Source organism: Meriones unguiculatus, chromosome 18, assembly GCF_030254825.1.
Source record: "Meriones unguiculatus strain TT.TT164.6M chromosome 18, Bangor_MerUng_6.1, whole genome shotgun sequence".
NCBI classification, from domain to species: Eukaryota; Metazoa; Chordata; class Mammalia; order Rodentia; family Muridae; genus Meriones; species Meriones unguiculatus.
The window spans coordinates 9,732,011-9,758,815 of record NC_083365.1 but is presented as its reverse complement, the minus strand read 5'-3'; the positions used below and the strand labels follow the sequence as shown (position 1 = coordinate 9,758,815).

General features: G+C 48.1%; 1 protein-coding gene and 1 non-coding gene across 13 annotated transcripts in view; both read left to right on the top strand.

Annotated features, from left to right (window-relative positions):
• Shld1 (shieldin complex subunit 1) overlaps window positions 1-26,805 on the top strand; it is a 165,683-nt gene that overhangs the window by 111,346 nt on the left and 27,532 nt on the right. For 10 of the 12 annotated variants that reach the window (XM_060371932.1, XM_060371931.1, XM_060371935.1 and 7 more), the window contains 2 exons: window positions 1,310-1,645; window positions 21,910-21,996. In XM_060371932.1, the coding sequence (XP_060227915.1) occupies window positions 1,310-1,645; window positions 21,910-21,996 (423 nt within the window). Of the gene's footprint in view, window positions 1-841; window positions 861-1,309; window positions 1,646-21,909; window positions 21,997-26,805 lie in introns of those variants that run through there. The other 2 variants (XM_060371941.1, XM_060371934.1) reach the window with 2 other exon arrangements.
• Window positions 16,551-16,652, top strand: LOC132649120 (U6 spliceosomal RNA). Its single transcript, XR_009587554.1, has one exon. It is a non-coding gene; the product is annotated as a U6 spliceosomal RNA (small nuclear RNA).

Below are 26,805 nucleotides of genomic sequence, written 5' to 3'. Positions count from 1 at the left end.
CACAGGGCTTGTTACTCAGTGTACACGTTATCCTTTGTTGGTGGTGGTTTGTCTGTCTGATATTTGAGATAGGGTCTCACATTGTAGCTGAGACTGGCTCAAAATGACAGTAGTCTTCAAGCTCCTGAGTGCTGGGATTACAGACATGTGATGACTGCAGGGTTAACGTGGTTCTTCCTCCTCTTTCCCAGCCCTTGGTTGGCTATTTATTTATTTACTTATTATTTATCTGTTTGTTTATTGAGGCAGGGTCTCCTCCAAGTGTCCAGACTGGCAGTCTTGTTTCAGTCTTCCGATGGTTTTGATTAAATGCCTGGACCACCAGGCCTGGCTTACGCTGGTTATTATTCTTTTCCTTAATCTTTTGTGTATGTGTGTTAGCATACAAAGTAACAGGTTTTATCATAGCCTCTTTATACATGTCACGGCACTGTGTTCCCATTGTTCCCTCCTCCCCCTTTAAACTGACTCCCCTTAAGTATATGCTTTCTTCTGGCCGTGGCCAAACCTTTCCAGCAGCCGTGGGGTGGGGGTAATTTCTTCCTAGCGCCCACCTCCCTTTCCTTGTCTAAATTCAGAGTTGACACAATGGGTGTGTGTTTGGATCTCCCCAGGCTCTGAGCTCCATGAAGGAAGGACCTAAGGGGAACATCCACCTCTGTGTCCCTAGTGTCTGTCACAGGCCACAGAGGGAATGCGTGTCACTGACTCTCCCTAGACCAGATTATAACCTGGGGTGTACCCTCACTCCCAGCTTGTCTCTGGACTTCAGACGTCTTCAGAATTTCATTATATAAAGTCTGGACCAAGCGTTTCCATTGTCTGAAACTTGTTCACCTCTACTGTATCTGCGAGAGCAGGTGTTGTACTTCAGAGCTCTCAGCACTGGGGACACCGAGGCAGGAGGACTGTTTGCAGGCCAGCCTGGGCTACATAGTGTGTATCAGGGTTACAGTGTGAGGTTTTGCCAAAAAAGATAGAAAGGAAGGAAGGGAGGGAACAACCACCACCAAAAACCTAGAAGCCCCCGAAAACCTAAAAATTAATCCCAGATAGTTCCGTTACCGTGAGTTCTAGTTCTGCGCGGTACCTCACGGAGAAGAGAGCTGTGGTCGCATGTCCTGGCTTTCTAGCTGAAATTATATGTAGAACATATTCTGTTAGGGCTTGTTTGCTTTGAGGTAGTCTTCTGTTTAGCCCAGGCTGCCCCCAAGTTTGGAGTCCTCCTGTGTCAGCCTCGAGTATTGGAACTACAGATGTTTGCCATCATGCCTGGCTCCTAGCTGAAACGGGGATTGGTTTTTCTCAGGTGAGAGAGTATCTGCCACACTAGGGGACCAAAGGAGAAGAGAAGAAAACCCACGACTGAGGGGACTGGAGAGGCTGCTCTTCCGGACTCCTCAGGCTGTGCTCTGGGCCCACGGAGCCTGTCGCCTGGAGCTGTCTCACCTTCCCCACAGACCGATGGAATCTCAGGAATCTACACCCGGCAGCCAGTCAGGGGAGAGCTGTTCCTTGGATCTACCCACCGCGCGTGACATCAGAGGTTGTGAAGCGCCCCAGAGAGCCATCCCGGGAGCCAGCAGCCAGTGGCCACGTTCTCTGGAAAGCTGTTCCTTCCCTTGTTCTTCAACTGCTGATTCAGGTGAGCACAGCTTGAGTGAAACCGACTTACGGAGACCACAGACGGAGACGCGGGGGTGTGGTGTTCTGATTCTTCGCGGAAAGGGAGAAGAGCACTTTACCCGGCCAACCTGTGGAGAAGGGCTTTAGAGAAGCCTGTTGAGGAACAGGATGGTCCTGTACAGGAACTGGGTGCAGAAGTGAACGCCCTGGTCCTTCTCCTCATGGATCTCAGAGTTGGGGGTGATCCAAACCCAGTGTGTCTACACAAAGGGGACCAGGAAGGGAGGCTGGGCGCTGTTTTCCCTTCCCAGGCCCCTTTCTGATCTCTGTCCAGATGCACTCAGAGCAGGAGAGTGGGCCTGTGCTTTGTTCTCTTAAGACTGCGGAGGACAGCCGTGTGAGCACTGTGGGAGGACAGCCCTGTGAGCACTGTGGGAGGACAGCCGTGTGAGCACTGTGGGGAGGACAGCCGTGTGAGCACTGTGGGAGGACAGCCGTGTGAGCACTGTGGGAGGACAGCCGTGTGAGCACTGTGGGGAGGACAGCCGTGTGAGCACTGTGGGAGGACAGCCGTGTGAGCACTGTGGGGAGGACAGCCGTGTGAGCACTGTGGGGAGGACAGCAGTGTGAGCACTGTGGGAGGAGGACAGCAGTGTGAGCACTGTGGGAGGACAGCAGTGTGAGCACTGTGGGAGGACAGCAGTGTGAGCACTGTGGGGAGGACAGCAGTGTGAGCACTGTGGGAGGAGGACAGCAGTGTGAGCACTGTGGGAGGACAGCAGTGTGAGCACTGTGGGAGGACAGCAGTGTGAGCACTGTGGGAGGACAGCAGTGTGAGCACTGTGGGGAGGACAGCAGTGTGAGCTGTGGGGATGAGGACAGTAGAGGCTCCAGTGCTTCTCATGGGAAGAATCAGTGCTCTGGCCTGGCTTAAGTTTTAATACATTTATGAAAGTGTGGGGTGCAGGGTACGAGTGTGTGCATGCCATGGCGTGTGTGTGTGTGTGTGTGTGTGTGTGTGTGTGTGTGTGTAAGGAGTCAGTAGTTCTCTTCTTCCGCTGTGTGGGTCCCAGGGGTTGACTAGGTCGTCAGGTTTGAGGTAAGCACCCTCACCATCGAGCCATCCTACAGCCCTGAGCTCTAGATTTAAATCAGAACCTGTCTGTGAAGTTTTCTGACCAGATAATTTAAGGCGAATGATAATTAGCAAGTGTGAAAGCTTGTCTCTTTCCCATTAATTACCCAATCTATGATTCACAAACCTGGATTCCAAGTTGAAATGTGCCACTTTCTGACCTAGAGTTTATTTTACAGAACGGGCTAGCCTAGACTAATCTTGAACTCATAGAGGCCCCCCTGAGCTATCCTTCTGAGTAGTAGGGTTAAAGGTGTGTGCCACCATGCCTGGCTCCACGGACACTCACTTAGTGGAGTCTTGAGCTGGCTATGGAATGAGGCTAGCCTTCAACTCCTGCCCCCTCACTCTGCCTTCTCAGCGCTGGCATTACAGCATGCCACCATGCCTAGCCACCCGTAGTTTTCATGCAAGAGCCTGGTTTTGTGTTGCTTGCTTTTTAATTTACACGATGAGTCCATTTCCACTTCTATTGCTGAATGTTTTAGGTAGTTGTAGCTGTGGATCTTGTCCCGGTAGCACGTCAGCAGATTCCTGACAACAGTTTTGTCTTGTTCTGACAATTCTGGACCAGCTCAGATCCAGGAGTCTGCTTTGATCTCCAGGGGTAGCCCACAAGCTGCTTTTCTAGCTCTGATTCTTAATACCTCCAGTTTCTAAGCCAACCGGATGCTGGCTTGTGTATTTCCTGTTCTGTACTGTTAGGAAATTCATCTTCTGAGGAGTCTTCCAACTGGACATCATTTGGGGCAGCTGTGCCATGGTCTGAGCTGGCAGAGCACAGTGGGGGCCTTGGCATGGAGGTCTAGCGTGAGCTAAGTGGTTGGTCTCCTTAGGATCCAGGAGCTGATACGAAAATCCAGTCATGGGCTGAAGACTCAGTGGTGCAGTGCTTGGCTGGCATGCTCAAGGCCCCAGCACCAGAAAAATACAAAGATATATTCGAATTCCCCCAATTAACCCTTTGTCAACATCTCTAGCTGAAGTCCAGGTGTGAGCTGGCCGAGTGGAGTGTACAGTAATGGCGTGGGGTGGCCTCCCGGCGGCGGCGTGTAACCGTAAGGACACCAGCGGCCTTTCACTGCAGCCCAGATCTGCGGTAGACAGGCAGAGCACGGGCGGCTCATCCCAGCAGGGCCTAACCCTGGGAGCGCGGTGTAATAGTGCAATTACAAATGTACACAACCGAGCTGTAGTGAAGAGATTTAATGTTTGGGGTAGAGAGTGAGGAGACACAGAGACACAGAGAGAGATAGAGACACACGAGAGAGAAAGAATAGGAAGAGAAAGGAAGGGGGATGGGGTGAGGTACCTCAGAGAGGGGGAGAGAAAGCAAAGCAGAGAGGGCAAGAGAGAGAGAGAAAAGGGGAGGGACCTTTTATCCTGTGCCCCTGGCAGGTGACAGCCAATGACATCACAGGTTGCTAAGCAACCTAGAGGCATGCTTCCTATACGCTAACAAGTAGGCCAGAGAAGACTGGCTTCAGGGCTTCTGTTCTGTTCTGCTTGCTTGTTCATTTGAGAAAAGGTCTCATTCGTAGCACAGGCTAGCTTAGAACTTCACAGGACCATCTTTAGATGGGACTGGCACCTCTGCCCCACTTGACGTTTCACAGCTTGCTGAGTGGTCCTGACCTTGGTTAATGCTGAAGCTCCTGCTTTCATACCTAGATGATTAGCACTATGCACCTTTGAACAGCTATTTGAAAAGTAAAACTAGCCAGGCAGTGGTGGCACACACCTTTAATCCCAGCACTTGGGAGGCAGAGGCAGATGGATCCCTGTGAATTCAAGGCCAGCCTGATCTACAGAGTGAGTTCCAGGACAGCCAAGGTTTTGAAACCCTTTTTCAAACAAAACAAAACAAAACAAAACAAAGCAAACAAACAAAAAACCCCTACCAACCCTTCCCCCTCCAAAAAAATTGAAAAGTAAATGTAATAACATTTTTAATTTTAAACAAAGCCTTTTTATATCTAGTTCTCCTAGACTTAGCACCAGAACCATCTATATGTAAAACCACTGTTTGGGTGGGTTTGTGTTAGTCCCAGGAAATCTGCACTTCCCTGTATGTGAATTCACTTCTTGAGAACTCACCGTCCGCCATATTGGAGGACTGAAGTATTGTGGATTTCGGAGACTGGAGGCCATGTTTCCCCTGGAGTTGTTCCGGTTTCCTCCCACCTTTTCCTTGGTTGCACCACATTTTGTCAAACATCAACAGCAAAGCCGGGGGATGATGGAGGTTGTGTGGTCCACAAATAAAGTAAGGCCAGGTACACATCCTTAATCCTGGACCGCAGCTCTTCTAATGAGTCCGCTGCTAAATCCTGATCTGGTAGACCACCCATGGTGCATCGGGGTCTTCACTCATGGCGGAAGAGGAAGTGGTCATCTTCTGTGCCATGCACGTGAATCAAAGCTTACATTTCCCCAGAGCTCCGGGGGTCCTGAGCCTACCTGTAGTGGAGGTGGGATCCTTGGGCGCAGCTATGCTAAGCTGTGGCCTCTCCAAACTGACCTGACACAGACACCCACCTTTCCACTTCCTTCCCCAGGCACATGGCCACCACCCTGCCTCCCCTGGGGTGAAGCCTCCTCTACTGCAGATGCCCGTGGCCGTGTTCAGGAGCCAAACTGAAGGACATTTCCTACCCTCACTGGATGTGTCTAATCATATAGCACTGTTCATGCTCTGGAGGAGGCTATTAGGAGAGGGAGCATTTTCCAAAACACTAATGTGCTATGTGAATCCCAGGAACAAGCCAGAAAAACCATGAAAGTGCCTTTTGTTTCAATCGGGTATACAAAGTCAGGATAGGCTGGGCTCGCGTCTGCCTTAATAGCCGTGTCTGTCCTGAGGTTACAGGCAGCCTCTGCTCAGGAAGTACTGTTGAAATAAACAACCATTGCCTCAGACAGGCTAGGGTCATGGAACTCCGCCCCGTGCCTGGCCTGGTAGATAAGGCCGACTCTGCCAAGAAGGTCTTCCTGGGGCACATTGCCACCTAGAGTGTGAATCGCTCTGAGTGCACTTCCTCTTGTCTGGCAGCCCCGGCCAAGCTCTCCGGCCTCATTTCCAGGGCTCCGTAATCTGGTATCTGTGTCATTTGTTCAAAACAACTGCTGCGGCATCTGCTCGGGGCTCCAGGTGCACGGCAGCTGGACACAGACCCGGGCCACTCACTGTGTAAGCCTGGACTCCTGCTCCAGGCAGGGCCAGCTCTCACTGCTCGGCTGCCGATTCCCTCTTCCCACGTCTCCCTCCTTGATCGATCCCAGTTCACTGCAGGGACCCCCAGCTTCAGACTCGAACCCTTGTCTGTCGGACTGGAGGGCAGCATAGGTACGCAGACTTGAAGAGCCTCAGAGGCGAGGTCGCAGGTTCCTCTGTGTTCTGTGTGGCCTGATAGCCAGGTAGGCCGTGTCCTGTCTTCCCGGAGCCCACAGAACCTTTGTCCCGCAGACCCCCACAGGGCATTCTAGCACAGAACAGAGGGTTTCACTCGGGGGTGGGGTGGGGTGGGGTGGGAATCTTGGCGCTCTCCTCGGACTGGAACTTTTGTCTGAGAACAGTGCTGGGAACTGGAATGTAGACGGCGGGCTTGAGAGCTAAGCACAATAACTCTTTGATGATTAAAGGCCCTTGCTGGCAGGTGGCTGTAAACTTTAACAGTGCTTTAATGTCCCTTGGTGCTTTTTTTATTTTTTTATTTTTTTATTTTTTTGACTCTGTCAGTATCCCAGTCTTCAAAGGTATCCAGATAATTTAATATTTAAGAATAGGTAAGTATGCTTTATCCTGTTTATAATTCACATTGTGTCTCTTTGTAATTCTATAAAACTCTGTTCCCAAATGAAACAATAAACTCTAACAGTCAGTACTTCAGACTGGAAGTTACATAATAATTGTAAAATTTTAGACTTGGGCTGTGGAGATGCTCGGTGGGAAGGAAGCAGGAGGACCTGGGTTCTCAGGACTTCATCCAGGTGAAAACTGGGTGTGACGGGTAATGCCTACAGCTGCAGCCCTGGAGGGGCCAGACAGGCAGATCCTGGGGCTGCGCTTGCCAGCCAGAGCAGCCAACATGGCGAGACACCCCTCCCCCCCAGGGTGCAGCAAGGAAAAGTCAGTGATGGTAAACGGATTCTCTGACATGGCTGGGAACAAAACAGGGTTTCCATCACACTCCCTGATGGCTTTTATTTGAGTTTGGTTATTTGGCATGGCAGTACATTCCACTGTTAGCTCACTCACGCCTCAACCCACTTTTCCTCACTCTCCTTGCAGATTCAGTGTACTAGAACTTACTCTCCTTGCAGATTCAGTGGACTAGAATCCGCTGAATTCTAGTTCCATAACAGGATTCTGTTCAGTTCCATAACAGGATTCTGAACTCTGCCCTCTACTGGTAGAAAGCAACAATGCTTTCCATCTGGGGATTGAAGAAAAAGTATGATTGAAGTCCTTGGGATTATAGAACAATGGGACACCTGGACTGCTGGCTGCTGCTCTTCCTTCCCTCCCTCCCTTCCTCCCTCCCTCTCTCCCTCCCCTTCCCTTCCCTTCCTCCCTCTCTTCCCTTCTCCCTCCCCCTCCCTCCCTCTTTCCTTCCCTCCCTCCCTCCTTCTCTCCCTTTCTCCCTTTTCTCTTTCCTCCTTCCCTCCCTTTCTTTCTCCCTTATTTTTGTTTTGATGAGCTATGGTCCCACTGTGTAGACTAGACTGGCCTCAAACTCATGATCTTGCTCTAGCCTGGAGTGCTGGGGGTTACAGGATTGGTGGCTTTCAAACATGCTGTGGACATTCCTTGGAAACCAGGCTGAGAGTTGGGAGGGATGGCATCCTAGCCTCCCCCCCCCCTTTTTTTTTTTTTTTGCATGCTTCTGGTAGCTTACTTATATTGTGGCTCTTCAGACAAGCATTCATCTGAAGAGAAAATTTCCAGGGCCAAAGGGAGTCTGAAAGCCACCCAACCCACCTAATCTCAATCCCATACGGGGAAGCTGAATTGCAGGACACAGAGACCACCCAAGGTCACTAGCAACTGGGAATTATTTCCTGGGTGACCCTCTCACAGATGGCTTTACTGTCAATTCCTTCTTTGTCTCTTTCAAAATACACTTAAAGCCAGGTTTGGTGGTGCATGCCTTTAATCCCAACAGAGGCAAATAGATCTTTGTGAGTTCAAGGTCAGCCTGCTCTGCAAAGCAACTTCAGGCTAGCCAGGGCTGCATAGTAAGAGCCTGTCTCTAAGATAGATAGATAGATTTATAGATAGATAAATAGATAGATTTATAGATAGATAGAATAATTAAAATACACCGAGAGCTGTGTATTGTAGAGTTCCAGATGGCAGCTCCCATCTCAGGCCACTGGAGATGGTGCCAACTTGAGGGCATCATTCTGGCAGGATGCTGCAGCCAGCAGTGATGTTGAACTTCAGTGCCACCCGTGAGGACTGACAGTCTCAGAAGGAAGTCTCAGCAGAGCTGAAACACGGGCCGGGCCTCTGACACCAGGCAGGGCTGCAGGGCGTGAACTGCAGAGCCGGGGGCAGCGTGGCTTCCTGCGGACTCAGGCCGTCCTCACAGGCTCCTGCAAGTGAGCTTACATTCAGGGCTTGTTCAGCTGCGTCTTCCTACAGTGCAGGGGAAAGACTTGATGTCGTCTACAGATACTGTGCCTGCTTCACAAGAGGCCGTGAGGGGAGATGGGCGAACATCTATCCCTTCTTGTATACTTACTCTGTAGGTGCTGTGCCCTAGGCGTTTATATGTGTGTGTGTGTGCGCGCGCGTGCGTGTGTGCGTGTTGCTGTTTGCTGATGGCAAGCCCAGGGCTTCCGGTGTGCTGGGCAAGTGCTCTGGCACTGTGCACCGCAGCACACTGTTCCTTTTGACTCTTAGAGCCACCCCCAAAGAAGTGAACACTGTTCTGACCTCTGCGTTACCCCCGAGGAAGCAGAGCCTTGCAGAGGCTTAGTCCACTGTTCTGACCTCTGCGTTACCCCCGAGGAAGCAGAGCCTTGCAGAGGCTTAGTCTGCAGAGGCCTGGAAAGCTGAGGCGCAGCCCTGGGTCAGGGTTCAAATGCAGGACTTTAAAGAAAGGTGACCATGAGGTCTAAGTAAGGGCTGTGAAGTGCTAAACCTTAAGCACTTGCAGTGACCCCTTCCCAGCTCCTTACTAACTGCCCTCCAACATCAGCACTTCTCAGGGGCCAGCCATGCCTCCTGGCTCACTGAAGACACACACACACAGACACACACATACATACAAAGACACAACCACAGGAAAACATGCACACACACACACACACACACACACACACACACACACACGCTAGGAACTACGGTTCCTAGCCCTATACTGTGGGAGAAGCACTCTTCAGCCACCTACAGACCAGCTGGGGAAAAACATCGCCTTCCCAGTTCTGTGTCGCTTTAGGCAGGAGCCACCATTTTAGGTCAAAACCAGGAAAGAAACAGTCAGAAATTTGGATTGTAGTTGTTTGCTGAAATGATTGAAACCCTTATTTTACCCAGGAGGCGTTTTTCTCACCTGCCTCTAGGACTGACTGTTGCTCTTGGACCTTCCAAGTGGTTCTTTGGTGGCCGGGGTTGAGCCCAGGCCTTTGTCACCACTGAGCTGTGGTGTCTACCCTGGAGCTTTTGAAAGCTGCTGCTGACCTGCTACCGAACCCAGCTTCCTGAGGCATGGCCTTTGAGGGTGAAAGCTTTTGTGCTCACGGCTTGACTGGCAGTTGCCACACACTGCCTGCAGCTGCTGTCTGCTAATTTAGGCCTTGACCTGTGAGTGCATTCTCAGGGCAGCACCTGCTGTGTGGTAGGTGCTCAGCCAAGGCTGCTGACTAAGCGAAACTTGGTGAGACTTAAAAGAAAGAGGGGTGGGGAAGATAGGTCAGTGGCTGAGAGCACTGGCTGCTCCTCCCAGGGTTTGGGTTTGATTCCCAGCACGGCAGTATGTAACTGCCCATAACTCCAGTTCCAGGGGATCCCACACTCCCTCTGTCTCCTCCAGGCACTGCGTGTACTTGGTCATAGATGTACATAGGCAAAACACCGCACGTAAAATCTTTACTATTTAAAGATATATAGTATTGGTCGTAAGTGCCTTGCTTATCAATTTGTGGTTTTCTTGACACATTGAAGCTATGTTAGATGTAACACAGGAAGCTAAACGCGTGCACTTTTACGCAGGCCACACTTCTCTCCACACCGCCACTTGCTTTCTCCCTTGAAAAGCTAACGCTTGAGGTTGGAATGGTGGTATACCCCTGCAATCTCACTTTGGGTCTTTTCCTACTAATAATAAGATGCTAAAATTAAGTATCTCTTCTCAGCATGTTATATAGTTGGTTTTTCAAGAACTTTCCTTCATGCTTTAAAAAAAAATATATATATATTTTATATATATATATATATATATAAATGGTCTTGCTGTGTAGCTCAAGCTGGCTTCAAACTCACAATCCGCTTGCCTCTTACCAAGTGCTCGGGTTACAAATGTGAGCCACCAAGCCTGGCTTTCATAAGGATTAGTCAGAAAGTAATAACTGAAGAAGTCATCTCTGACCAATGCCTCTGCCCCTGTAGAAGGCTGGTTTGGAGTGGAATTGGTGACAATTACTTCCCAGTTTTCATGCAGTAATACCGAAGTTGCTGGCCTGGATTTGTGCTGTGTTAGACTCTACTGCCCTCTTGTGGCTGCTGTCCTCATATTCCCGAGCCTTTGGGCAGGGCAAGTGGGGGAGGCTGCTTTTTAGTGAGTTAAGCCTTTTACTCTCCCACCCCTCCACCCTCGCCATACAGACAGACAGACACACACAGCCTCATTAGGTTGCCCAGGCTGGCACAGCTGTTCTATTGCCTAAGTAGGCTTTGATCTTGGGTTCTTCCTGCCTCACTCTTCAGGTACCTAAGAATACAGGCCTGCAACCAACCTGCCCTCCCCCAATGCTAGGTGATGGTGTACTTAAAAAAACAAAACAAAACAAAACAAAATAAAAATTCTTTTATCTTAAAAATTCTTTTATCTCTTTCTTATATCTTTTTCTCCCTACTCCATCCCAAACCCACTCCAACACTCCAACACCAGATAGGGCAGAGAAAGGGTTAGTGGAGAGGGGACACAATTCTTTCTTAGCTGCTGCCTGCTGGTCAGGGCCCTCGGGTTCCTTGGAGCCAGTCCAGTCTTTGTTTCAGGAGATTCCATATTGTGTCACAACAGCAACCAGGAGCAGCAGGGCAAAGCAGGAATAGTCTTGTTCTTTCTCTGAGCACCACACTCTCTGGGCTCTGGCATTTTTTCTTTCACTGGAGTCCTCAAATTTAAACTATCTGCAGCTGGCAAGGACCATCTCGATCGTCCCATATCCCACACCGGGGACCAAAACAAAACCATGTTTATATCCACAACAGCTAGGGGTGGAACGTAAGGCCTTGCACATACCAAGTTTCTATCATTTAGCTACTTTCAGCCTGAATCTCTCCCTCCCCTCCCTGAGAGAGGCTTGCTAAGTAGCTTGTGCATGACTTTGAACTCCTGATTGTCCTGAGAGCACAGACACATGCCGCCATTCCCTCCTAAATCTAAGGATTCTTCTTTGAAGAGCATTTTTATTAGTAATCAGGCAGCCCCGTCATCAGCCCCAGGAACCTGGCAGTAGCAGAGCATGTCATCACCGTCATCAGTGCAACACCTTCTCCAGCCGCCAGGAACCACGCGCTGGTGCCCGAACCCGCACTGCGCTGCGACAGCTTTACGACAGCCACCAAGCACGAATCTACCTCGTGCACATGCGCAGAGTCGCCTTATAACGACCCTGTCCACTTTGCTCTGCTCTTTTTCTTCCCACAGAAACTGCTTCTGTGTTCCCCTTCTCTAATAAACCTCTCACGTGAGGCCTCCCTTGTGGAGTGACATTGTTCAGCTCCATCGTCTAAATCCTAACAATTTTTATTTTCTAATTAGGTATATATGTGCAGTCTAGAAGAGGGCATTAGATTCCCTGGAGATGGAATTACAGCAGGCCCTGAGCTGTCTGATGTGTGTGCTGAGAACTGAATTCAGGTTCTCCACAAGAGAAGTTTACATCCTTAACCACTGAACTGTCTCTTCAGCCCCAATCTAAGAGACAGGGTTTCTCTGTGTAGCCTTGGTGCCCTGGTCTTGTTTTGTAGATCAGGCTGGCCTCAAACTCACAGAGATCTGCCTGTCTCTGCCTCCAAAAAGTGTCAGGATTACAGGCGTGGGCCTCAACCCACTCAATCTAAGAATTCTTAAAGTCAACGCCCATTTCCTTTCGAATTCGCCAAGGCCAGACTGGCTGCACGGCAAGACCATTTTAAAAAGCGAAGACAACAAAGCATGCACCGAGAAAATGGCCCTGGAGAGCACAGCTTGACCCCAGCACCCATGTAAAGAGCAGAGCGTGGCCACACTCTCCAGGGACCCGAGTTGTGGGAAGTGGATCCTGGGGCTTGCTGGCCTGCCACTGACCAAAACAGCAAGATCCAGATTCTGTCTCACGGACAAGTCAGAGTGACAGAAACAAAACATCAGCATCCTCCAGCCCCTGCAAATGCATGCACGCTCATATACACAAGCAAAGAAAGTAGTAGTAGTATATTTATATACTACTATAATTTGTTATTTATACAGTGTTCTGCCTGCATGCCAGGAAAGGGCACCAGATTTCACTATATATGGTTGTGAGCCACCATGTGGTTGCTGGGAATTAAACTCAGAGTCTTTGGAAGAGCAGCCAATGTTCTTAACCTCTGAGCCACCTCTCCAGCCTTTTCTTTTCTTTTCTTTTCTTTTCTTTTCTTTTCTTTTCTTTTCTTTTCTTTTCTTTTCTTTTCTTTTCTTTTCTTTTCTTCTCTTCTCTTCTCTTCTTTTCTCTCTTTCTCTCTCTCTCTCTCTCTCTTTCTCTTTCTCTTCTTTCTGACTGAAAGATTGACAGCCTGACCCCATATTTCAGCCTGACCCCTGTCGGCTTCGTGATACCCCATGTCAGAAGCTGCCTCTGCAGGCGCCACCACTGACTGACCCACCTCAGCCTAAGTGCCATCCCCGCCATGTTGGACTGTACCATCTAGAACTTTCTGTCAAATCTGTAATCAGACAGGGTGAGCTTAATATGGCAGACTAATGGCTGGGCTTAGTGACCTTCATTCCTCTCCCTGTCTACCCTGTCTGCTTCCGGATGAGAAACCCTGCCAAGATCACCTTGGGCTACTTGAGGTCGCTTCAGTTAAGTGTCTGGTCACAGTGGTGGTGGGAACAGTAAGCAATGTAAAGATGTTTGCTGTTACAGTGTGATCCAGTGGTCTGTCATTTGCACTCCAGTTCTTCAGTGCCCTTTCTGGAGTACTCCTGATTGTCAAAGCCGTGGTTCCGGGGAATATTTTCACAGTTCTGGAAAGGTCCCCTTCAGGTCCCCTTAGGGAAGGTGGCTTGAACCTCAGACCACATGCTTCCACAGCTGCTGGGTGCATCTCAGCTGTACGGCGCTTGCCCAGCACGTGTGTTTCCTGTCCCTGGCTTGGATCTCCAGCACCACAAAAGCAAACAGAATGGAAAAAAAAATAGAACTTGTGCATGGATGGAGAGAGAGAGAGTAGAAAGAATTTATGCTTCTAAAAGGTATGTGAGTTCAGATAATAAGTTGTATGAGAATACACGTAAAGTTTCTACTATAGAATTACTTCTGCTGGATTTGGGAGAGAGGCCTTTCCTTGGATGTATGCCAGAGCAGCCAGTGCTCTCGACCACGGGGCCATCTCTCCAGCCCCACAGTAGTTTTGTCTGTTTTGTTTTTTTCCAGACAGGGCTCATAGGGATCCACCTGCCTCTGCCTCACAGGTGCTGGGATTAAAGGCATGTGCCACCATGCCTGGCCTCCCCACAGCAGCTTTTATAATAAAGTTTTACTTTTTGTTTTAAAAAGTAGAAATAGGGCTAGGCTTGGTGGCACACACCTTGATCCTGGCACTCAGGAGGCAGGTGCGGGCAAATCTCTGTGAGTTCAAAGCCAGCCTGGCCTACAGAGTGAGTCCAGGACAGCCAGGACTGTTACACCTGCCTTAATAATCAAACAAACAAAAAGTAATATGCAGCAAAATATAAAATTAAACATAAGGCCAAATAAAGTGGCAGTTCATATAATTCTAGCGCTACCCACAGGGGGATTGGACAAGTTCAAAGCTAGCTGGTCTACATAGCAAACTTTGTGTAAAATGTATGAAATAATCAGGATTTACACAAAGTTTCTCCTATAGGTAGTCTCTGTAAGCAAGTTCTGTAAGTCCTCTAACAAATAAATAAATACATCTTTAAAAAAGTTACTCAGAACAGATGATCTATTTACTTGAAAATAATTTTAAAAGGAACATGAAAAACATGGGCAAGTTCCTAAAATAAAGTGGGGACTTCTGTGTGATAGTGACATCCTGGCCACTGCATCTCACAGGACAAGCATTCACTTCTGTCGCCCTTGGTCTGACGATGTGGAGGCTTTTTTCCAGACACCTTTAGCCCAGCCTTGTTTTCATCTCCAGGGGTAGTCTGGATAAAGAGCCCTGGGAGGGAAAAGCCGTCCTGGTGTGCTGCTCAAGTAGCGAATGATGTCGTAGCCATTTGGAGCCTTTGGAAAAATCTCTTACCTTCGTGGTTTCATCGGCTAAGAAAATTAATTGTGGATCTAGCCATTGTATACATACTAATTATGAGGTTTTAAAAATTGCATGGAAATCTATGACCGGCATTGTTATTTAGGCTGTAAGGTACAGTTTGGTAAAGGCTCGTCTTCTTAATGTGGGGGGAGTTTGGCTACCTGTGGGGAGTAATCAGAAATTACCACAAACCAAATGGATTTAAGTGGCACATGTCGACCATTCCCCAGTTTTGGAGGTTAGAAAACCTGGAGGGCTTTGCTTAGCCACATGATTCTGGCCGGGTGGTAAAGCTGAAGCCTAGGCAGAGACAGAGCCTGCACAAATGGGAAGCCATTGTATGACTTTTAGCTCAAGTCTCTGCTTCTTCTGCTGAGACCCCCTGTCTAAGGCATCAGAGTGTCCTCAAAATATCAGAGAGAGAGAGAGAGAGAGAGAGAGAGAGAGAGAGAGAGAATGAATATGAGGATCCCCAGAACTGGCATCAGTTCTGAAATACTATGTAAGCCATAGAGACCAACACTGATAGTGCACCATGAAAGAGAAATTTCCAGGCCGTGGACAGCAACATCAGGCCTGGGCATCTTTGGGTGCTATCTTGGTAGCTGGCCACCACGGGCTTTGGCCAGGCAACACTGCCCCTAGCTGAGAGCCACTGGCTGGTGCCGGTGAACCGAGTTACTACAGCTGTTTTTTGTGTACTTGAGTGACAACATGCAGAGCTTTGTGTTTTCTCGAAGGTCAGAGGTCAGATATCTGAAAGTGGGGCTCAGGGACCCAGGAGACTTCTATCTTTTAATTTTGAAATTTTAGCCCGAACAGGACCAGAGCTCCAGGAGCAAGGGACAGTCCCCTTCCCTCCCATTTCGTTGTCCACCACAGGGCTGCTAGCCTGACTCGGGCTGTGGGATATCCACTCGGAAAGCTTGTTTTCAGTGGAACTGTCCCGGAAACAGCAGAGGTGTTAGACCACAATGGTGATCAGCTCACTCCTCAAGCATCTGGCATCTGCTGGTTCTTCCGGGGATTGTGTTGCTCCGTTTCAAGCTACAGTTGCCACACTCGGAGCCCTGCAGCCTGGCAAGCCAGTGGCATGCATTGGGGGGGGGGGGGGGGGCTCCTGACCCCACTGCTCCTGATCCCTGGAGATGTGGCCTCTTTTGCTTCCTCATGGCTGACCAGGTTTCAGGCTGAGGCTGGGCTGCCTGCTGGGCTTTGGTGCCCCCTCCTGTCCAATCTGAGGCTGGCATCAATTTAGGATGCCGGGTTATGCATTTCCTAGAGTTCTGCTTCCTTCTCAATTTATTGATAAAATGACACAAGTTTCTCCCCTGCCATGTGGCCCATCTGCCTCCAGCCATCACGGTGGGTGGTCTGTGCACTTGTCCACACCGTCCTCTGCTGCCTGCTTGTCACCAACATCACACGGCCGTCCCCCAGCCCAAGGGTTTGTGCTTGTTTTGTTTTGTTGGTTTTTAAGTATCCCTGGCTGACTTTGAATTCCCCTCCCTCTTTTTAAAACTTATTTTAATTTTATGTATATGGATACTTTGCCTACATGTATGTCTATGCAGCAAGTGTGTACCTGGTGTCCACGGAGGCCAGAAAGAGGGTGTTGGCTCCCCTGTGACTGAGGTTATGGACTCCTAACTGTAAGCTACCCAGTATGGGTTCTGTGAACGCATGTCCTCTGGAAGAGCAGCCAGCGCTCTTAACTGATGAGCCATCTCTCCAGCCCTGAGTTTCCACGTTTATATATTACCATATTTTGGCTTCTTAAGAAAAATCTGCAGTCTAATTTTTTCAAATTATCATACGTAATGATGTATGTGTGTATTTCAGTGACTTTTCAAAAAGTTATTAAAAATACATTTCTGTGTGTGTGTGTGTGTGTGTGTGTATATGTGTGTGTGTGTGTGTGTGTGTGTGTGTGTGTGTAGGGAGTCGGAAGACAACTTGGGAAGGCACGTCTCTTTTTCCACTGGGTGGATTCCAAGTACTGATCTCAGGTCACCAGGCTAGTTGCAGGTTCCTCAACCTGCGTAGCTCTTTTACCAGCCCCTCAAAAAGTTTTAAAATAGAAAAGTTAGGGCTTGCTTCAGCAGTGCACAAACTAAAATTATAGTGATACAGAGATTAGCATGGCCCCTGCACAGGGATGACAGGCAGAGTGATGAAACAGTCCATGTTATAAAAAACAGAAAAGTTATTGATTCACTTTAAGGCTGTATTTTTTAAGCTTTAAAAAATTTTGTTTTGAAGAAATCTCATCTGATACGATAATAAGCATTCTGACCTATAGATGTCAGAACAGGCACCCTTCATCAGGCCCAGCATGGCCGCTGCATACCACCCCTCTCACTGGGAGTGGAACCCGACTCTAAAGAGTAAAGCTGTTCGGGCGGCGTCTACAGGAAAGTTCTCTGAAGTGCGCACACACCTGAACAGTCATGAGCACAGTCATTCTACCTCTGTCTGTCTATGAGCACAGTCATTCTACCTCTGTCCGTCTATGAGCACAGCCATTCTACCTCTGTCCATCTATGAGCACAGTCATTCTACCTCTGTCCGTCTATGAGCACAGCCATTCTACCTCTGTCCATCTATGAGCACAGCCATTCTACCTCTGTCCGTCTATGAGCACAGCCATTCTACCTCTGTCCGTCTATGAGCACAGCCATTCTACCTCTGTCCGTCTATGAGCACAGCCATTCTACCTCTGTCCGTCTATGAGCACAGCCATTCTACCTCTGTCCGTCTGGGCAGGGAGGCTCACTGGGGCTCATTGGAGACTGAAGTACTGAGCATTGCCTATTTCCTGAATTTTACAGATTGGAAATGTAGATGATATGCTGAATGCCAGATCTCAGAATTTGAGTCACCCAGCTTCCGTTCTGAGCCAGAGAACCATGAGGTTCTGGGGCAGTCTCTCCTGTGTGGACCCACTAGTTACATAAGGCCTTTAAATCCGAAACCCACGGCTTTAGTCACAGTGGCCGTACGTCACGTGCTCCAGGCGTGACCACCCCTTTGGACGGCTCACGAAGAACAGTCCCGTCATGGAAAGAAGGCCTGTTTTAATAAGGAAACAGATGAACTTTTCTAACTGCCTAGAAGTTTTTACAAGACTATATTAGTCTGTTATCTTTATTCGGTGACTATTAAAAAAAAAAAGCTCTTAATTGTTAGAGCATTTTAAGTTCAGAGATTTCCCACACATGCTCCCTCACACACACAGCTCTCCCTGCCGCAGTGACATGCTTTTTGCAGTCGGCAGAGTGCACGGGTCACAGGTGGGTGCGCTAGGCGTGTGCAGCCTGTGGATTTGGACACGTGTAAAGTTATTTCTATCGACCAGTGTTATTATGTTGCTTAACTTTCTCCTTACTGTCAAATCGAAAAGAACTTAAAAGAGGAAGACGATTTTGTGGCTCATGATTTGAGAGGTTTCTGTTCATGGTTGCTTGGACCTATGAGCTTGATTAGATTCTCATGGAAAGCAGGGCACTGTGGTTAGGACTCGCTGAGAAGTGGGCCAGGTAGACAGTTACCCAGAAGGCAGGATAACCTGCAGAGCAGGGAGTCCCTGAGGAGCTGTTCCTCCCCACTAAGTCTCCCTCTGAGGACCACAGTCATCTGAACAGCGCTGGCCAGCAGAGGACCAGGCGCTGAGACAAGGGCCTGTAGGAGGTATTTCATATCAGCACACGGCCACGTATGTAGATGAGTATGTATGCACCTGTGTGCATTCATGTATGTGGTGAGTATGTATGTACCTGTGTGCACATGTGTCTGTTCATGTATGTGGGTGAGCATGTAAATACCTGTATGCACATGTGTGTTCATGTGTGTGGATGAGTATATATATATACCTGTGTGCACATGTGTGTGGACACAGCAGACAGCCCTGGACAAAGTCCTTTGAGGCAGGGTGTCACTGGTCTGCAGCTTTCCCTTTAGGCGAGCTGCCTGGCCAGTGAGCCTGGGATTACAAGTGTGGACGAGTGCCGCAGCGCTGAATGAGCCCTGGGGACCATAACCAGGTCTCAGGCCTGCGAGGCCAGCCGGTGCTGCCTGGGCTGCCTCCCAGCTGTCAGAGTCTGAGCTGGCGATCGCAGGCTTTGTTCGAGGGCCCCTCCCACTGCTCCTTGGTAACTGCGGTTCGAGTGAGAACGGCCCCCTAGGCTCTGAATGCGTGGTCCCCAACTAGTGGCACTGTTGGAAAGGGTTAGGAGGTGTGGCCTCTCTGGAGGAGCAGTGTCTCGAGGGGTGGATGCTGAGGCTCAGAAGCCCGTGCCGGGCAGGCCCAGTCTCAGTGACTGTCTGCAACTTGTGGGTCAGTTGAGAAAGCTCGGCTACTGCTCCAGTGCCATGTAGCCTTCCTGTCACCATGCTCCCTGCCGTGATGATCATGGGCGGACCCTCTGAAGCAGTAACCACGCTCCCAACTGATGCTTTCTTCTATAAGTTGCCTTGGCCATGGTGTCTCTGCACAGCAATAGAACAGCAACCAAGACAGTACGTTTTCTAGAAATAGAGTTTGAATATCACATTTCATTTTTCACTTATGTGTGTGGGGGAGAGAGCTTTAATCAGTGTTGTGTATGTGAAAGTATCCACAGAGGCTAGAAGAGGGTGTCATCCCCCTGCTGCTGGAGTGTCAGGCAGTTGTAAGCTGCCCAAAAGGGGTGATTAAGCCAGAGCTCTGGCCTCTGAAGAGCAGCAGGAGCTCTTAACCACTGAGCCATCCCTCCAGCCCACCTCCCCCTTTTAAAGTAGAGAATAGAAATGCATTCCTTGACTACGTAAACCTCCCAGGCAGGTGAGCAAGCAGCCTCTTGGCAACCCAGGTTCCTTCCATCATGTGGCTCCCAGGCCTTGCCATTACCCATGAAATCAAAAGCACAAAGAACATGGAGGAGTGGGCAAGATATCTCTACCAGGCCACGCTTTCAGGAACACACGTCATTTCTGACCACATTCCAGAGGAGAGGACATAGGGCCACCCGTGGCCGGAAATACCGTCTAGCTCTTTGTTAAAGGACGCATGGTGTGATGTGACTAGGGAGCCATCTCAGAGCTAGTGCTTGTGCTATAAATATCTCCTGTCCTCTCCACCAGCCATAACTGGCGGCTTCTGGAGAAGTCCCCCCACCGCACAGAGCTGCCTGGTACAGTCAGTGTGGAGCAGCAGGCTAACAGACCTTCTGGATGCCCACCTTATCGTCAGAAGATAAAGCTTTTTTTTCCTTTTAAGATTTATTTATTTATTTATTTCATGTAGATAAGTGCCCTTCTGTGTGGATACCTGCATGCCAGAAGAGGGCATCAGATCCCAGTGGTTGTGAGCCACCACGTGGTTGCTTGGAATTGAACTCAGGACTCCTGGAAGAACAGACAGTGCTCCTAACTACTGAGCCATCTCTCCAGCCCCTAATTATTTCTTTCTTTAGACAGGGTTTCGCTATGTAGCTTGGCTGGCCTCGCTATGTAGATCAGGCTGACCCAGAACCCACAGAGATCTGTCTGTTCCTGCTGCTTGAATGCTAGGATTAAACTGTGAGCCACTACCCTGGCCAAGGCTGAGTTCCACTGGGGGACTTTCTGGAACAGTTTAACAGCAGAGGTCTTCTGTGAGCTGCTGGGATCTGGACTCCGGCCCTCAGGGTTGAGCAGGGACCACCTTTAACTGCTCCTCTTTGTCCTGCTCCCCAAGCCCAGTTTCAACCACAGACATTGAGGTTTGCCTTCTCTGCTTTATTTTAGGATCCTAAAATTTCAATGGCCTTTCTGAACCCTTGCATTGACATAGTTTTCTTCAGGTCTGCGGTGATTTGATTCTTGTGGGTTGGTTAGATGCCGCTGTGCTCCCTGGGAGCCTTCTTAGCTTTCCTTGCTAATCATGGGATTGCTTGGCTAAATGATCCCCTTGGAAAGCACCACCCTGATTCCCTCCTCTTGCAGTCAAAGAATGTGTGTTCCTTTAAAACAAATGAGCAGTTTTCACCCTTTTCTCTTGGCTCCTGTTAAGGTGAATGTGTGGGTCGTCACTGGCTGATGATGTTACCTGCCAGCTGCCCTCTTCCATGTAAAAGTTAAGGGTTCATGTAGTCATGGCAACATGCCTTTGATAGTGAGTGAACAAGCAGAAATGGACCAGTCCGCCAGCGCTGTCTCTTGTGCCTGGGCACAGCATGAGTCCATTCTGGGAGAGCAGCATTGGGTCAGGCCGTCAGTACAGCTGGCTCCGTTAGCTCACGCCCACTCGGAGGCAACGGCCCCTGGCTATGTTTCCAAGAGCTCATTACTAGATTCCTCATTATAGTCTTGGCTGAGCTGGCACATTTGGCAGCCCATGGTGCAAATGAGAAAGCTGCGAGTCTGACAAGGGAGCATTTTCCCTTCCTGTCTTTCTCCATAAGGGGAGGAAGTGCTTGCAAGGGAGGTTACTTCTGATGTTAATAGGCATTACGGTTGGCCTCAAAGGCCGCCTGGGTTAAGATTGCAAGATTCCATTTAAAGCAAACAGCAGGGTGTATCATGGGGCTGTTACATCACAGGCAGTTCTCATTCTACAGAATGCTGTTTCTATGATCTTATCTGCTGCAAGGGACCTTAAACAAACTACTAATTAGCATTTTAGAAATTTGCATAGTGAGCACTAGAGCACTAGCCATTATGAACTGATTGAGTTGGGGCTTTCTGCACCCTTGGGGCTTGAGGAAGTACTCAGAGAGACCCAGGCCTGGAGGAAGGAAATGCTGCTCACAGCCTGGAAAAGGCCCGCAGCGGCCAACTGGCAGAAAGGAGGGTTTTCTTTGCTGGTTGTGGCTGTGAACTGGCTGCAGGTTGGTCTGTCTAGGTTTTTCTTTTGATTCTCTTGTTGAGCTGTGGTCAAGCCATTTATTATTTGTAGCTAGTAACAAAATTCAGCTCTTCACTGTTGAGCTCCTCCAGGAAGAATTATCCGGTTTTATCTACAGCCTCAGCTCTCCCTTTTCATGTTAAATAGCTATTTTTAATGTTTCTTAATGTTGTGCGGTTTCTTAGGAATATAACCATGGTTTGACAGCAGAGATAATCATGATTTATCTGTTTGTTTTGAGAGAGGATTTCATGCAGCTGAGGCTGGCCTTGAATTCTGCATGTAGCCAAGGATGACTTTGAACCCCCAATCCTCCTGTCTTTAGCAGTTTATGGTAATGAATACTGCTTCTTCTCGGCTGCCTGTGTATAGTTATTTCTTGTCTGAGGTGGGGTTTGTATAGGATAGTGAGATATTCCCAGGTGACTTCACTTTAACAGTCTGAACAAGTTGCTGCAAGTCTGTAGCAAGCAGCCAGACTGTTTCGGGGATGCTTATGCTTCTACAACTGCTGGTCTGTGGGCTCACTCACTATACCGTGACCTCTGCATCGCTTTCACCTTTCACGCCTGTTTTCTTTTCCAGAATTCCTTACCCTTCTAATCTGGAGAAATGCTGAAAATAACCAGCCCAACTGCTCTCGTTTCTGCAGTTCTCCTTTCCTCCAATCAGGTACCCTGACAGCCGAATGGCTTTTTACGACTTCACTAGGTATAGCTCATGAGTTGACCTTGCTGGTCCTTCTGGTAACTGCTGCCTTACATTAGATCATCCTCTTGTGGGCAGACAACCATATTTCTCTACATTTCTTTAAAATTTTATTTATTTATTTATTTATTTTTGGTGCCCCAAGGTTGCCTGGGAAGGTGATCTTCCCAAACGTAAAGGTTAGAAGTGAAATGACAGTAGAGGCACATAGCAAGCTGAGAATGAGCCTGATATTTAGGATCAGCGGCGTCCCCAGCTTGTTTTTATCACTGACTAATTGTATCACATGTCCTGCCTAACCAGGCTACTCTTTGTAACCAGCCCTAACATCTACATTTACTTTCTGCCATGTCCCTTCTTTCTTTCCAGAGGGCATGGGGGCAGAGGCCATATTTATGTTGCTTGTCATGGAATCTCCAGGTCTTAGAATAGCATATGGAACTAGCAAGTTATTCATAAGTATTTTCATTTATATTTCCTATTTGTCTTTTTAAAAATTATTTTCTTGTGCATGTGTTGTGTGTGTTCTATGACACACATGCGGATGTCAGAGGGCAGCTTTTGAAGTTGGTCCTCTTTTTTCACCTTTCTGTTGGTTCCAGGGATTGAACTCATGTCATCAGACTTTTCCAGCAAGGAAAACCATCTCACCAGAAGTCATTTGTTTATTGTAATAAGTTAATTAGTTTCTTTATTTTTTTATTTTTATTTGTCACTCTGGTTTTTTGAGACAGGGTTTCTCTGTGTAGCCCTGGCTGTCCTGATACTCAATTTATAGATCAGGCTGGCCTTGAACTCAGAGATTCACCTGCCTCTGCCTCCCGAGTGCTGGGATTAAAGGCTTGTACCACCATGCCATCTTTATTTGTAGTTTGTTAAGTAGTGGTGCTACATAAAATATATTCCATTATATTTAGTAAAGCCTATTTAGTAAATTGTGAAATTGACATCATTTTATATTACTCACTGTTGTGACAGATTTTGTTACTAATAACTGGCAATTCTTTTTAAAGGTCATAAATGATGTTTAATAACCTGAAAAAATTATCTTTGCAAACAGGAAGCAGCAACATTGCCTCAAAACCTTAATGTATTTAAGCCCTGCATGGCCCAATAATCTTTTCATCTGCTGTTTCCCCCAGGTCTAATAATCTGAAAAAAGCTTCTGGGAAGGAAATTGAACACACACTTTGAGATAACAGAACCCTATGAAGCTCATAAACTGAGCATATTAGGAAAAGATACTGATCAAATATAAAAGCAAAAAGCAATTAGCCCAAAGGGACTAAGGAGGATTATATAAAGCGAGAATCTGGAAAACTAAAGTGAGCAGATGGTCCTAATGAACCGGGAAGATGGCCTTTGGTGCCCATTGTAGCAGCTTTCGCTGGTGCATCCGTGCAAACTAATTGCCTCTTGTCTGCCTGGTCACCTAAGCTGCAACTGTGGGGCTTGTAGCAGATGCTATTAAAAGCTCAAGCCTGTTTAATCTCTTTCATTAACGTACCAGTGAGTGCCTGGGTTTATGCAGCTCATTTGATTTATTTTGATTCAATTAATTATAATTATATGATGTGTTTTACTTGGCAGCTTGTCCTGTATAATATAGTTTGCTTTTAACTGCAGCATTATTCTTTCTGCCTTTCTTGATAAACAGATTCTTTTTTAGAAAAAAAAAAAAAGTTTAGGGGATATCTGTGAAAGTAATTGTTGTTGTTGTTTGTTTTGTGCAGTGTTGTTATTTGTTGTTTGTTTTGTGCAGTGTGTGTGTGTCTTTTTTGAAGCGTCCTGCTCTAGCCCAGGCTGACCTGGAACCCAGTGGTCCAAGCTGGCCATGGACTCTTGGTAGTCTCTGTACCTCCGCTTCCCATATGCTGAGATGATAGGCCGGAGCCACCATACCTGAAGATATTTATTTCACTTATTAGTTTATTATTGTGTGTGTGTGTGTGTGTTTCTAAGCCAGGGTCTAATGTCTCCCCTTCCCAAGTGCTGGGATTGCAGACCCGTGTCCACACCCAGCTCAGTTCCTTGACGTCTTCTCCTGGCACCTCTGTCTCCTATGCCCTCCAGTCTGTAAGAACGGGGTTGAGCTGTCAGCACCCCACTACCCTTCTCATTCTTTTGGTTCTTTCGGGACTGAGAGTTTGTTGAAGCCAACTACCTCAGCTATCGTTTTTGACCCCAGGTCAGGCAGTGTGGGTGTGTCTGGCGAGTGACTGACTTTGAGCAAATAGGTAACAGTGCTGTTGCTGTCCTTGCTCAGTCTCTGTTCCAATAACCCTTTTGACACCTTCTTCAGTGAGTCAATCTGTCTCTCTCCTTCAAAGTTTTCCGGTTTCCATGCTCATTGTAAAAGATCAAGAGATATCCCGAAGAGAAAGAAAACACCCGGAAGGACTTTCTACACAGTGGGGAATTCTTATTCTATTTTGTTGGTTTTTCTTCTTTTGCAGTTCCCGTTATACCGTTGCTCTTGTTTCTCTGTCCTCTCCCACTGTATACCTTCTGTCTTCATGTCTTTTTCGTGTCTCTGTGTGTGTCTGTGTGTGTCTCTAAAATAAGCCCAGGCTAGCCTTAAACTCACAGTTGCCTCCTGAGTTCTGAATCACAGGCCTGTGCCACCATGCCTAAATCTACCCTCCTCCTCCTCCTCTTTTTCATTCGTTTGTTATTGTGGGGGACGGGAGGGTGTTGAGACAGGATTTCTCTGTGAACTCGCTCTGTAGGCCAGGCTGGCCTCACAGTTGGAGATCCGCCTGCCTCTGTCTTCCCAGTGCTGGGATTAGAGGCGTGTGCCCCGGAGCCTGGCCCCAACTCTGCTTTCTAAAGGCATCTTGAAGAAAGCGGCACTGCATGTTGCCAACTCCATTTTCCTTCCTTCGTCCTCAAGAGGCTCGCTCTGCACACCAGGCTGCCTTGAATTCACAGGGATCTGTCTTCCTCTGGCTCTCGAGCGGTGGGAGGAGAGGTGTGCACCACCACTGCCTGGCTGCTGACATTCTTGAGATGACGGGGGGGGGGGGGGGGGCAGTGTCCGCGTCACTCGCCAAGTTAACAGAGAAAGACAGGGCTGGCAGGCTAGCTCGGTGGTCCTTGCTGTCGGTCCTGAGGACTGGGTTCAGTCTCTGGAGCCCATGTGGAGGAAGGAGAGAACGAGTCCCGCAGTCATACTCTGCGTCCACACGCGGGGCATGAGATGTGCACACATGTTTGCACACATGTCTCCTAAAACATAATAAATGTAAAAAACAAGAAGTCTGATTCGCCAGAGCAGAACTGTGCTGCTTGCTACTGCTCCCGTCCCTGATCTCTTCTGTCTTCTTGGAGGCAGCCGCGGAGCCAAGACCTTTTTCTCCAGTCAGTGCTACAAATCAAACCCACACCTTGCCCAGAGGAGAACCACTGAGCTATACTTCCAGTCCTCATCCATATCGGTGTCCTGTTGTTTTATATTTTTAGTGTACAGAATAGGAGTGTTACTGTGACATTTTCATATGTATATAAAATCATAACTTTCTTCTATGTGTCTGTCCTTTCCCCGATATGTAACCCTTCTGCTGTTATGATTTAGACTCTTTCTTCTCTCCTCATTAGGCTCCCTTTACTTTAGTGGGAGCGAGTACACTGTACACTGTGCGTTCCTGTGTCTGTGTGAATGCATGTGTGTTTATGTGTGTGCGCGTGCGTGCGTGCGTGCGTGTGTGTGTGTGTGTGTGTGTGTGTGTGTGTGTGTGGTCTCTCAGTGAACCTGACGCTTGCTCATTGCCTCCCTGACTCTGCCTCCCAGTGCTCAGGTCACAGTAATGCAAAGCCATGCCTGGCTTGGTTTTTTGTTTGTTTGTTTAGATTTTCATCTGAGGCTGGGGACTCAGGTCCTTAATACTTGTGTAAGAAGACCTTTACACACCCAGCCATCTTCTCAGCCTTTATTATTTGTTTAATTGACACTTTGAAGCTTTGATCAGAGAACTAGTGTTTAGTGATACAAGCACAAGGCATCCCAAGCTCACCCCTCTGGGTCACCTTCTCATTTGCCTAATGTTTGGAGTGAGATAGCTTTCTCTCTTTAAAAAGTTTATGAAAAAAAAATACAGAGTATGGTAGGGATGATGATGATGATAATAATAAAACAAAACAAGGCAAAACCACAGATCAAAGTGACAATGCCTGTAATTCCAGCAGGTAGGTCAGGAGTTCAAGACCAGTCTTGACTACAGAGCATGTTCAAGACCAACCTGGACTACAAGAGACTGTTTCAGCAAAACCAAGAAAAAACAAGTCCTTGAGTTCACAGCTAGCCAGTCCTTAGCAGCCTTCCTTTAATCACCCTTTTCTACCCCTGTGGACAGAAATCTGCTATAAATAACCAGTTGAATGTGTTCACAGCATGCCTCAGCCTATTTGGATGGCTATAACAAAATACCACAGACTAAATAGCTTGTAAATTAAAAAAAAAATTAAAATAAAAAAAAGTCTTTTGCTTACAATTCTGATGGCTGGAAGTCCAAGGTCAGGGGCCAACAGATTTTTTGTATGATGAGGCTCTGGTGCCTGGCTCACAGAAGAACCCACTAGGTGTGTCCTTAAGCAGTGGAAAAGGGCTGTCTGAGCTTCCTTTATAAAGTCACTAATATGCCACTCGCAAAGGCTCCTCCCCCACGACTTAATCACTTCCCAAAGGCCCTACTTCTAGCACCTTGGGATGGGATTTTAGCATATGAACCTGAGGAGACACACACTTGCCGCCCAAGCATCCTGTTATTTATTGTT